The sequence below is a fragment of the Heterodontus francisci genome, chromosome 27 (assembly GCF_036365525.1).
Source record: "Heterodontus francisci isolate sHetFra1 chromosome 27, sHetFra1.hap1, whole genome shotgun sequence".
NCBI lineage: Eukaryota > Metazoa > Chordata > Chondrichthyes > Heterodontiformes > Heterodontidae > Heterodontus > Heterodontus francisci.
In genome coordinates this window covers 51,614,525-51,628,195 of record NC_090397.1, presented here as the reverse complement: position 1 = coordinate 51,628,195, position 13,671 = coordinate 51,614,525, and the positions used below count along the sequence as shown (strand labels likewise).

Sequence of the window (13,671 nt, the reverse complement as noted above, 5' to 3'; positions counted from 1 at the left end):
GGAGTATAAGAGGAAGGAAGCTTAGCTGCAGTTACCCAGGGCTTTGGGGAGACTACACATGGAATATTGTGTACAGTTTTGGTCTCTTCACTGAAGGAAGGACATACTTCAGATAGGGGATTAAATTATTAGTCTGATTCCTGGGATGAGAGGGCTGTCCTATGACGAGAGTAGGATAGGCCTGTACACTCTGGAATTTCGAAGAATGAGAGAGCATCTGATTCCGAGAGGGTTCTGTTCTGAAAGATGTGATAAATGGGCACTTGGATAATAATGATCTGATTGGGCATAGTCAACATGGATTTATAAATGGGAAATCATGTTTGACTAACCTGTTGAAGTTTTTTGAGGATGTTAATTAATGAAGGGGAGTTGGTGGATGTGGTAGACTTGGATTTTCAGAAAGCTTTTGATAAAGTCCCCACAGGAGATTAGTTAGCAAAATTAAAGCACATGGGATAGGAGGTAATATCTTCTTTGGCCTCCTTGTCTCGAGAGACAATCGGTAGTGCCTAGAGGTGGTCAGTGGTTTGTGAAGCAGTGCCTGGAGTGGCTATAAAGGCCAATTCCAGAGTGACAGACTCTTCCACAGGTGCTGCAGATAAAATTGTCAGGGCTGTTACAGAATTGGCGCTCTCCTTGCACTTCTGTCTTTTTTCCTGCCAACTGCTAAGTCTCTTTGACTCGTCACTCTTTAGCCCCGCCTTTATGGCTGTCCTCCAGCTCTGGCGATCATTGGCAACTGACTCCCATGACTAGTGGTCAATGTCGCAGGACTTCATGTTTCGTTTGTGGGCATCTTTAAAGCGGAGGAATGGACGGCCGGTGGGTCTGATACCAGTGACGAGCTCGCTGTACAATGCGTCCTTGGGGATCCTGCCATCTTCCATGCGGCTCATGTGGCCAAGCCATTTCAAGTGCTGCTGGCTCAGTAGGGTGTATATGTTGGGGATGTTGGCCGCCTCGAGGACTTCTGCGTTGGAGATACGGTCCTGCCACCTGATGCCAAGGATTCTCCGGAGGCAGCGAAGATGGAATGAGTTGAGACATCGCTCTTGGCTGACATACGTTGTTCAGGCCTCGCTGCCATAGAGCAAGGTATTGAGGACACAGGCTTGAAACACTCGGACTTTTGTGTTCCGTGTCAGTGTGCCATTTTCCCACACCCTCTTGGACAGATTGGACGTAGCAGCGGACGCCTTTCCCATGCGCTTGTTGATTTCTGCATCAAGAGACCGGTTACTGGTGATAGTTAAGCCTAGGTAGGTGAACTCTTTTTTTAATAGCGATACAGCACTGAAACAGGCCCTTCGGCCCACCGAGTCTGTGCCGACCAACAACCACCCATTTATACTAATCCTACATTAACCCCATATTCTTTACCACATCCCCACCATTCTCCTACCACCTACCTACACTAGGGCAATTTACAATGGCCAATTTACCTATCAACCTGCAAGTCTTTGGAGGTGGGAGGAAACCGGAGCACCCAGCGGAAACCCATGCAGACACAGGCAGTACCCAGAACTGAACCCAGGTCGCTGGAGCTGTGAGGCTGTGGTGCTAACCACTGTGCCGCCCAAACCACTCTGAACCACTTCCAGAGCGTGGTCGCCGATATTGATGGATGGAGCATTTCTGACGTCCTGTCCCATGATGTTCGTTTTCTTGAGGCTGATGGTTAGGCCAAATTCGTTGCAGGCAGCTGTAATCCTGTCAGTGAGTCTCTGCAGACACTCTTCTGTGTGGGTTGTTAATGCAACACCGTCAGCAAAGAGGAGTTCCCTGATGAGGACTTTGGTCTTCGCTCTTAGACGGGCAAGGTTGAACAACCTGCCATCTGATCTTGTGTGGAGGAAAATTCCTTCTTCAGAAGACTTGAATGCATGTGAGAGCAGCAGTGAGAAGAAGATCACAAACAATGTAGGTGCGAGAACACAGCCCTGTTTCATGCTATTCGGGGTAGGAAAGGGGTCTGATGAGGCACCGCTATGCTGAATTGTGCCTTTCATATTGTCATGGAATGAGGTGATGATACTTAGTCGCTTTGGATATCTGATCTTTGCTAGCAGTCTGAAGAGACCACATCTGCTGACGAGGTCAAAGGCTTAGGTGAGATCAATGAAAGCAACGTAGAGGGGCATCTGTTGTTCGCGGCATTTCTCCTGTAGCTGGCGAAGGGAGAACAGCATGTCAATGGTGAATCTCTCTGCTCGAAAGCTGCACTGTGCATCAGGGTAGACACACTCAACCAGCTTCTGGAGTCTGTTTAAAACGACTCAAGTGAAGGCTTTTCCCACTATGCTGAGCAGGGAGATTCCACAGTAGTTGTTGCAGTCACTGCGGTCACCCTTGTTCCTATAGAGGGTGATGATATTGGCATGTCCTGTGGTACTGCTCCTTCATCTCAGCACAGGCAAAGCAGTTCATGCAGTGCTGAGAGTATAGCAGGCTTGGCACTGTTGATTATTTAAGGGGTAATGCCTACCTTTTCAGGGGCTTTTCCATTGGCTAGAGAATCAATGGCATCATTGCGTTCCGATTTTGTTGGCTGTTGGTCTAGCTCATCCATGGCAGAGACTGGGCTGCATTGAGGGTGGTATCAGTGACAACATTTTCCCTGGAGTACAGTTCTAGGTAATGCTGCACCCAGCGGTCCATTTGCTTGTGTTGGTCAGTGATCGTGTCCCCTGATTTAGACTTGAGGGGGGTGATTTTCTTGATGCTGGGCCCAAAAGCTCTCTTAATTCCATCATACATTCGTCTGATGTTTCTGGTGTCGGAGGCCAGCTGAATATGACTGCATCGGTGTTGCCAGTAGTCATTTGTACAGTGCCTGGCTGTTCTTTGTGCAGCCCTTCTGGCTACTTGAAGTGCTACAGATGTTAACTCGCTGGGGGCTTTCTTGTAGTTCAACAGTGCAGTATGCTTAGCGGCTAAGACAGGTTCCAGCTCTTCAAAGTGACATTGAAACCAGTCTGCATTCTGCTTCTCACGTTTGCCAAAGGTGGTCATTGCTGAGTCATTGATGGCGTCTCTGATGTGGGCCCACTTGGTCTCTGCATCCCCTGCAGGAGTGTTTTGAAGGGCCTTTTCAAGTGAATTTAGAAACTTATGTAACATAATATACTGGCATGGATTAAGGATTGGTTAGCAGGCAGAAAGCAGAGAGTCAGAATAAGCGGGTTATTCTCGTGTTGGAGGGCTGTGACTAGTGCGGTACTGCAGCGATCAGTGCTTGGGCCCCAGCTGTTCACAAATATCAATGGTTTGGATGTGGGGACCAAATGTAGTATTTCCAAGTTAATGAATGACTCAAAATTAGATGGGAATGTGTGTAGTGAGGAAAATGCAAATCAGCTACAAGGGGATTTGGACAGACTTGGCGAGTGGGCAGGAACGTGGCAGATGGAATATAATGTGGAAAAATGTGAGGTTATCCACTTTGGTTGGAGGAATAGATGTGCAGAGTATTTCTTAAATGGTAAGAGCTTAGAAAGTATAGATGTACAAAGCGACCCGGGTGTCCTTGTCAATAAGTCACTGAAAGCTAACGTGCAGGTACAGCAAGCAATTAAGAAGACTAATGGTATGTTAGCCTTTGTCTCAAGAGGATTTGAGTACAGAAGTAGTGAAGTCTTGCTTCAATTGTGTAGAACCTTGGTTAGACTGCACCTGGAGTACTGTGTGCAGTTTTAGTTCCCATGCCTTTAGGAGGGATATTATTGCCATAGAGGGAGTGCAATGAAGATTCACCAGACTTGTTCCCGGGATAGCGGGACTGTCCTGTGAAGAGAGATTGGGGAAACTGGGCCTATATTCTCTAGAGTTTTGAAGAATGAGAGGTGATCTCATTGAAACCTGCAAAATACTTGAAGGGATAGACAGGGTAGATGCAGCTAAGATGTTTCCCCTGGTTGGGGTATCTACAACCAAGGGACAATTTCAAAATAAGGGGGAAGTCACTTGGGACAGAGATGAGGAGAAATTTCTTTACTCAGAGGGTTGTGAATCTTTGGAATTCTCTACGACAGAGGGCTGTGGAAGCTCAGTTATTGGAGTATGCTTAAAGCAGAGATTGACAGATTTCTAAATACCAATGATATAAAGGGATATGGGGATAGTGTGGGGGAAAAGGCTTTGAAGTGGATGATCAGCCATGATCATATTGAAAGGCGAAGCAGGCTCAATGGGCTGAATGGCCTTCTCCTGCTCCTATGTTCCTATTTGAGTGTTCACTGCAGCTCCTAAAACTCACCACCGTGTGACGTTGTATTTGCCAGAACATGATGGGCAACTGAGATCTTGGTGGTTGAATCATAGAATAGAAGTGTCCTGAGCCCTGCTGTCCATCCTTCTCACAAAAATTACTACTTAACTCTACTCCTAATTCTCCTGCTCTACAGAGCTGAATTGTGGCTTGACTATATTTCTCCAGCCTGCCCTCCCTAACCTCGGGTTGATGATCCTCTGTATACTTCTCCTGTTAACCACTGCTGTGCTTCAAGTTGACTGATTCATGACCCCAGCTGGATCTCCTTGTTCTGACCCTCTGCTGGCACCCTTGCATTTCCAGATGCTGCTCCGCCCACCATGAAACAGTTATCTAAATGGGTGACTACCCATACTGCAGTCTAATTTCTTCTCCCAACCTGTAGTCTGACTAGATAAATACCCCACTTACCAGTATTAATTGCTCTCTTTGCCCCCAACCTTTTCCTTTCATCTAAAACCAGATACATGATCAACTGTGTCCTCTATATTTAAATGTTGTATAAGCAAAATGTGCAGCAGCTTCTTTAGATTTGAGAAAATGCTTTAATTTTATAAATCTAACCTGATTTGATGTGTTCCTGAAAAGGGGCATTCGGGTTAAGTGATGTCTAGCTGGGCATTGGGTGGGGCATCAGTTAGGAATGGACTGATGCTGTTATTAGAATCTGATCTGAAGTGGTTTGAATGAAGACTGTCTTTCTTTTGTGGTGAAGGTATCTCAAACAGATAATGGGGCTGACATTCATCAGAGAGACACATGTGAAAAAGTTTAACAAGCTGAAGAGTTTCAACCTGCCTGCAGAATTAGCGAGCTTAAGGTAGGAATTTAATGGTTATTGAATCATCACTTACTATTGCACCATTAGACAGGATAATGTACAAGTACAGCTTGAAACTACCCTGCTAATTGGCAGGAACTTTGGTCTGTGTGTTGGAAAAGGAAGGAAGTAGATTATACTGTTACTGAAATGCTTTATTCTCTCCTTTCAACCCCTGGGATCCATGTCCTTCACCAACTTGGTGTGCTTTCTTTTTCAGGTCACTGCTGGAAGCCACTTGGTCTCCTGTTGTTTTTTGCCACAATGATGTTCAGGAAGGTAAGAAGGAGCTGTGGAATAAATGCACCTTGTGGCCTTTACGTTCAATGCTAAAGGTGAGGAAAAGATTTCTGTGGTCATTCTCTGGAGGTACCCACACAAAATACCTCTACTAACCTTAACTAAAGGACCTCAATACTCTGCCAGTGATGGTGCATTTAGATTGCGTTATCCTGTGCAAATGTTTTCCCTGGAGGGGGTCAATTTGACACCAGGCCAGAGCTGGGTTGTTGGGGCGGGAGGAGTGGGTGGTGACTGGTGCAGTGTTGGTGGCAAGGGAGTGACTGCATGTAAGATCAGAGTGGACTTGATGCTTTTAAAGGGATTGAGGCAATGGTTTAGGGAGGGTGATTGAAGGCCACGCCACCAGTGAAGCAGAAGGAGTTGGGTACACAAGATCAAAGGATGTGAGCTTGGACATGGGTTTAGAGGTGACTAAACTTCAAAAATAATTCAAAACTAAAGCGAAATACTGCAGGATGCTGGAAATCTGGAACAAAAACACAAAATGCTGGAAATACTGAGCAGATCAGGCAGCATCTATGGAGAGAAAAATAGATCCAACCTATTTCCAGAGGAAACAATTCTGTGCAATGTAACCTCATGAGTCACCCGCTGGAAATTGCAGTGATAGTAAATCTGCTGTGTCTGGATGGATGAGCCAGGATGAATAGATTGTCCTGTTTTTGTTTCAAAAATACTTCATAAGCTGTGAGGTTATTGAGATGTCCTAAGTATATTCTACCCTGAGCACAATAGAAATACAAGTCATACTTTCACTAAATTGTTTTATTTTCATTTTGTACTAAAATAACCATACTCTGACCTTGAAACAGATCCCGTTTCATGTTGCACACACCTCTCGTGTGTGAGGTGAGAAAACGCTTGTCCAGCTTGCAGTGCATCCCCACACTGCCACCCCTGAATACACAAAGCAAGTGTGTGCCTTCCACCTCCTGTAACCTACAGGAATAAATCCCAAGGCCTTGCAATCTTTCATTTTCCTGCTTTCTCCCATGTCATTTTATATTCTTTTGTGAATTGCATTGTACCTTTTTAATGCTATAGTTGATGTAGTTTTGGTCATTACCTGTGAAGGATTCTGGTGCAATGGACAGAGAGTAAGAAGTTTGGAGCTATTTTATTTGACGTTGAGGTGTGCACTAAGTTGACACTGCAACAGACACATTGCTCAAATCACTCTACCTCCCTCCAGCGCTTCTGTCTCCTGCCACTGGTCCATATTCCTGGAGTTAGCGATGGGGGTCGAGGTCAAGGAGGACCTTCAAGAGGTGAAGAGACAGCAGGCCTCGCTCTTTGCCACGGAGGCCTCCAAGATCATCTTCCGGTCCAGAATCCGCTCCATTGAGCAGGACGAGACGTGCTCGCGTTACTTCTTCCAAAAGGTACAAGAGAGAGCTCTGTTATCAGCAGCCTGAAGGAAGAGGATGGCTCGGTGACATCTTCGCAGTCCGACATACTAAGAATCAGCAAATCCTTTTATGCTGGGCTGGATGACGCGAAGCCCACAGACAGCAGAGTCTCCCAGTCCTTCCTGTCATCTATCACAGAGGTCTTAGATGACAGCACGAGGGAGCGACTGGACCAGCCGCTAACTCTGGACAAGCTGACAAAGGCCGCCGAGTCCTTCGAGACGAATAAAACACCCGGAAGCGACGGCTTACCGATCGAGTTGTACTCGGCCCTGTGGGACTGGGTCGGCCCGGACCTGCTGGAAGTATACGAGAGTATGCTCCTGGCCGGCAACATGTCAGAATCCATGAGGAAAGGCATCATCACCCTCATCTACAAGCGGAAGGGGGAGAGGGCAGAAATCAGAAATTGGCGGCCCATCTCACTGCTTAATGTTGACTACAAGATTCTGTCCAAAGTCATAGCCAGTCGAGTCAAGTCTGCTCTGGAGTTGGTGATCCACCCTAATCAGACCTGTGCTGTACCCGGCAGGAAGATCTCCGATAGCCTCGCGCTACTCAGGGATACGATCGCCTACTTATGGGCCAGGAGGGTGGACACCTGCCTCATCAGCCTGGACCAGGAGAAGGCCTTTGACAGGATATCGCACACCTACATGATGAACGTACTTTCCAAAATGGGGTTTGGGGAGGGAATCTGCAATTGGATCAAACTGCTCTACACAAATATCAGTAGCGCAGTCTCAATCAGTGGGTGGGAATCGGAAAGTTTCCCGATCCGATCTGGAGTCAGACAGGGCTGTCCTCTCTCCCTGGTCTTGTTTGTTTGCTGTATTGAACCCTTTGCTGAGTCTATTAGGAAGGATGCGAGCATAAGAGGAGTGACAATCCCAGGCAGTGGAGGCACTCGGGTTAAAACCTCCCTGTACATGGATGATGGCGCCATCTTCTGCTCAGATCCGCTATCCGTGCGCAGACTGGGGATATGGTTTGGAAGGGCCGGGGCGTGCACCAAAACCTGGGAGGAGCGAGTAGCCAAGGCACAACAAAAGTTGAGCATGTGGGGGCAGCGATCTCTCTCCATTGTGGGTAAGAACCTGGTCATCGGGTGCGAGGCGCTCACGTTGTTGCTGTACGTGGCGCAGGTCTGGCCCATACCCCACTCCTGCGCTGTGGCGGTCACCCGAGCCATTTTCCGCTTCATCTGGGGATCTAAAATGGACCGGGTCCAGAGGGACACGGTGTTCAAACCTCTGGATAAGGGCAGGAAAAATGTACCCAACGTGGCCCTCATCCTGATGACCACCTTCGTGTGCGGCTGCATCAAGCTGTGTGTAGACCTCCAGTATGTAAACTCCAAGTGTCACTAAGTGCTGAGGTTCTATCCGTCCCCGGTGTTGCGAAGGATGGGCCTGGTCACATTGCCGCGGAACACTCCATGCAGTTGGACCGTGCCGTACCACCTATCCTTCGTGGGGCAGTTTCTGCGGGAAAACACTTTTGACCACCGATCCATCAGGCAGTGGTTTGCACAGAATGTCCTCCAAGGCCCTACAGGAAAAGAAGACGGTGGATCCTGTCGGACGGTTCCCCGAGCAGACCGTCAAAGTCATTTGGCGGAATGCCTCATCACCAGAACTTTCAAACAAGCACCAAGACATAGCTTGGCTGGTGGTGAGAAGGGCCCTCCCCGTCAGATCCTTCCTGCACGCCCGAAGTCTCGCCCCCTCCGCACAATGCCCCCGCGGTGGCTGTGGTGGGGAAGAGACGGTTGCCCACCTCCTCCTGGAATGTGTCTTTGCAAAGCAGGTGTGGAAAGAGATGCAGTAGTTTTTGTCGAGGTTCATCCCAAGCAGCTCTGTAACACAGGAGTCTGTGCTCTACGGGCTGTTCCCAGGGACGCACACAGAGACAAACATCAACTGCTGCTGGAGGAATATCAATTCGGTGAAAGACTCCCTTTGGTCTCCCCGAAACTTGCTGGTCTTCCAGCGCAAAAGTTGTCCACGACCGAATGTTGCAGACTGGCACATTCCAAGGTCCAGGACTACGTGCTGAGGGACGCACTAAAGCTTGGGGCAGCCGCAGCAAAGGCTCAGTGGGGAAAGACCACTGTGTAAGATCCCCCCACCAAGCTGAACTGAGGGGCTGGATCCATGGGAAGCCCCTTGAACTATATCGGGAAAATTTTCATTTGCTGTAAAATGTAAAAATGTAATTGGCATGACAAATGTGAAATGGAAGGGTTGTGAGGCAACTCATGAGTGTAATGAAGCAAACGGACCTCCTTTGCACTGTTTGTATTTTTTGACTTGTTGCTGTTTGTAATGTAATTTTTTACAGATTTTTATGAAAAGTATATTTTGGGAAATTTAAAAAAAAAAATTCCTGCAGTTACTGTGTAGACTACTAAACAGAATTTAAATGCTGTGAATATTGGAAATGTGCAGTGTTCATTTATTTGGTGCAGGTGTTCTTGGCTCATCCTGAATTTTAAAATCTGCTGGGTGTCTTCTCCGACCTCCAGTACACTTCGTCCACAGTGTTCGTTTTAATTAATTTTCTCACCATTCAAAAGTATGCACACTGCAGAACAGGAAGAAAACTAAAGTAACAATCTCATGATCTTGAAAGTATTTCCTGTTCACAATCAGAAGGAAGGAGGAGAAATTGATCTAAAACCATATTTAACCTTGATGATAAGTGTTTACTAACTGTACTGGCTGATCTGATCAACAGCAGTCCCTATAAGTGCTCTTTGTTCCCTGTGACTCTCAAGCTTTCATCCCTGTAGTCCACCTTAGCAACAGCCCTATTTGGATGAATTTGTGTCCCAGATTTAATGCAGACTTATGCAATGCAAACTCTACAAACTGGTACAACATTTCAGTCTCAACTATAAAACTTGCATTTAATGTACCCCTGTGTTCACTGACGTACCTTGGCCCTGTCTAGCAGTCCTTCAGTTATGAAATTCTCATCCTCATTTCCAAATCCCTCAATGGCCTCGGCCTTCCCTTTCTCTATAACCACCTCCATCCATACGACCCTCTGAGATCTCTGTACTCCTCCAATTCTGGCTTCTTGTGCATCTCAAATTTTCATTCCTTTATCATTAGTGGCTGTGCCTTCAGCTGTCTCAGCCGAAAGCTCTAGAATTCCCTAAACCCCTCTCCAGCTCTTTCCTACTTCTAGGATGCAGCTTAAACCCTATCTCTTTGACCAAGCGTTTGCTCACTTGTCCTTATCTCCTTCTGTGCCTCGGTATCAAATTTTGTTTAATATCCCTGCTGTGAAGTGCCTTTGGATGTTTTACTACGTTAAGGGTGCTATATATTTGCAAGTTGTCAACACCCATTACATTCCAGGGGATCATATTCATTCCAAATTTCCTTGCAACACTAATAATAAAAAAACAGGTGATGTTAGTGCCAACCTTTTGAGCTGGACGTGAAGACAGGTTCCTGAGGAGAATGACCAGTGTTCAATCCATGATATCATCTACTTTGCCCTGAAATCCTCTGGCTGCTTGTGCTCCAACAAGTTTGGTTTCAGAATTCCTATCTTGTGTTTCTAATTGCTTGATTGCATTGCCTGACCCATTCTTCGTGTACTCTTCCTACAGTACTTTCCATCACTTGTCCCTCCCTCCCACTGCTCCACTATTGGTGGCTGTGCTTTTAGTCACTGCACTTCTGATCTCTCCAGATCCTTCCCTCTTCCAGAAACCATGCTGTTTGTTTGGCAATGCATTTGGTTCCTCCTACCTGACCTTTTTAGTTTGCATTCTGTTGAATGTGTGCTGTTTCATGCTCGTTTAGTTTGCTACTTTTGAGATAATGGGTGGAATCTTACCAGTCCAATGGAGGCGGCTTTGGCTGTGGGGGCGTGAGTAATTTTACAAAGTTGTGCCTCGGGTCGGCTCGCTAACAGGTTCCTATCTCCATGTGCTTTTACTGGAGGCGGGCCCTAAATAGCAGTGATGGGTCGACACTTGGGGTAATTTAAATGCCAATTAGCAAGGTTGTACCGAGTGTTATGAGATCTTGTCCTCCAGTAGTTGAGAGGAGGTGGCCTCACAGTGGGAGGGCAAAGTCTCGTTACTTTTCAGGTTGTGGAAGAGCGCACTGGTAGCAAGTGGCAAGGCTGCTGTCTGCCCATATCACAGCCTTGCCATTGAGCTTTGAAATAGTGGAGATTGATGACTCCGATGGCCATGTGCATGAAATGTTTCAGCCGCCCCATGGACAGTCAGGGTGGCTGCAGTGCCTCCCTTCCATCAGTCTGACTGTTAGCTCCCAGAGACCAGTGGGAGTGCTGTGCCTCGATACCCAGTGATCACAGAGGAAGCCTCTTAATTGAACGCCCCAGTAGATCTCGCCCTTGTCGTCACACTTCTGACCTGTGCAGGGTCAGGACCAGGAAATGGTCCTGATACCTGAAAATTTTGAGAGGAAACTATTCTGTCCAATGTAACCCCATGAGTCACCCGCTGAAAATTGCAGTGATGGTAAATCTGGTGTGTCTGGATGGATGAGCCAGGATGAATAGATTGTCCTTCCTCGCTCCATGCAGCCCAGGTGAGCACCTTTGCAAAGAGTTCTGTCCCGTTCAAATGCACTATCAATTGATGATCAAAATCTAATATAAATTAGATTTTCAAAAATTGCTTATTTTAGGTTTTATATTTGAGGGTTTACTTTTAAGATTTTGCCTGTGATGATGTGTAGATGAAGTTAATTGAGATATGAGGGAGAGTGGACCACTTGTATAGCCTACTGTTTTGTCTGTACACAAATATATCAGAAGAAATAGCTGCAGGTTTAGACCATGCTGCCCCTCAACCCTGCTGCACCATTCAGTATGATCATGACTGATCTTTTGCATCAACTCCACTTACCTGCCCGCTCCCCATATCCTTTTGATTCCCTTGGAGACCAAAGATCTGTCTGTCTCAGCCTTAAATATGCCTCGCTGGCTTCGCTCTTTCTGCCTGTCTCCCTGTCTCCAGGCTTGTTATTGTTTGTTTTCACTCACACTCTAGCTCCTTCATTCGTTTGCTGTCATGCTCATGTGCTCCCTCTCATTGGTATGCCACTCTTTCCTTCCTGTCTGCCTTTGCCCTGTGCCAAGTCTTTCCTTCTTATCCATAATTGATGAGTGACTTTCTCTTCCAGGTAACATTCTCTTTTTGGCAGGAAAAGACCCCTCGTCCACAGAGAAACTGATGCTGATTGATTTTGAGTACAGCAGCTATAACTACAGGTAATGTCCATTTCTGGAGTTTCACTGCTATTGAGCAAGATGTCTGATTCATGTGTGAACCTGTCACTGTGCGTTAGTCTCCAAAGCAAGCTACCAGAGTAGTTACTTTTTAATATGGAGTATGCACACACTCCCTCTAGAGACCTGTCCCACATGGACAAGTCTAGAAACTGCAAATTTGAGGAGACCAAGGATTGGAGGCCCTTCAAGTGTGAGCTAGAGTACTGCTATCATGTGACCACTCTCAACCCACCAGCATGGTTACTCTCCAACTGGGACCACCTGACATTACGGCTTCGACCTACGATGTTGCCTAGAGCCAAACTTAGCCCTTGAGACAGGTCCTCCTCTCCTGGGCAGGCCATTCTTCATAGAGAATACTACAGTCCAGCCTGGCCCTGACCTCACCCACAATATTACATATTCTCAAGGAGTAATGGCTAGTTACTGGGAGCTTAGCATCTGGAGTTGACTGGGATTGGGTGATGGATGGGTGGGGCCAAAGTCGGGAGGAGGGGAAGGGGACTGGGCGGGTGAGGTGAAGGGTATCTACGGGTTGCAGTTGGGGTCTGGAGAAGGGGTGGACAGCTGGTTTAAGTTGATGCTGATGCTCCTTTCTTTGTTTGCAGGGGCTTTGATATTGGGAACCATTTCTGTGAGTGGATGTACGATTACACTTATGATCAGTGGCCGTTCTTCAAAGCCAGTCTGGAGAAATACCCCAACCGACAGCAGCAGGTAGAGGACCCCAGAAAGGTTGGGCCTCTGGGCATCCCTTGGCACAATGACCTTCCATGCCCATGGGTGTGAAAGGAGTACATGGAAGCTTCCCCCTCTTTCTGAATGTTATCAGATATCTGGCAACTATGTTGTATACAGGATTTGAATATTGGAACTGTCCTGTGGTCTGTGGAAGAACACTGGGATTGGGGGAACTGTCTCGGGCATGTTGTCATCAGGAAACAATCGGGTATCTTTGGCATATAGAATCATATAAATTTATGGCTCAGAAAGAGACCATTTGGCCCATTGTGTCTGTACTGGGCGAAAAAGAGCCATCCAGTCTAACCCCACTTTCTAGCTCTTGGTCCATAGCCATGTGGTAACAGCGCTTTGCGTACGTACCCAAGTCTTTTTAAATGCGATAAGCATTTCTGTCTCTGCCACTCTTTCCAGGTAGGGAGTTCCAGACCCATGCCACCTTCTGGGTGAAAAGTTACTCCTCAACTTTTATCTGTGCCCGCTGTTTATGACGTCTGCTAAGGGAAATAGGTCCTCTCTATCCAGGAACCTCATATTTTATACATCTCAGCTAAATCTTCCCTTAGCCACTTCTGTTCCAAAGAAAACAATGCCAACCTATCTAGCCTTATAGCTAAAATTCTGCAATTCTGAGCAATCACACCCGTCCTGTAATGTGGTGACCAGATCTCTCCGCACTACTCTAACCGTGGCCTAATGAGAGTTTTATATGGTTCTAGCATAACCACCTGCCCTTACTTTATGCCTCATTTAATAAAGGAAAGTATCCTGTATGCCGCCTTAATTTACTTCCTTGTCCTGCTACCTTCAGGGATCTGTGGACATAAACTCCAAGGAAC

At 46.8% G+C, this 13,671-nt stretch overlaps 1 protein-coding gene across 1 annotated transcript in view; it reads left to right on the top strand.

Annotated features, from left to right (window-relative positions):
- The window catches only part of chkb (choline kinase beta), an 84,606-nt gene that overhangs the window by 51,202 nt on the left and 19,733 nt on the right, over positions 1–13,671 (top strand). Inside the window, exons 5-8 of the mRNA XM_068059334.1 lie at positions 4,989–5,093; positions 5,314–5,372; positions 11,983–12,070; positions 12,700–12,808. Of these exons, the coding sequence (XP_067915435.1) occupies positions 4,989–5,093; positions 5,314–5,372; positions 11,983–12,070; positions 12,700–12,808 (361 nt within the window). The remainder of the gene's footprint in view (positions 1–4,988; positions 5,094–5,313; positions 5,373–11,982; positions 12,071–12,699; positions 12,809–13,671) is intronic.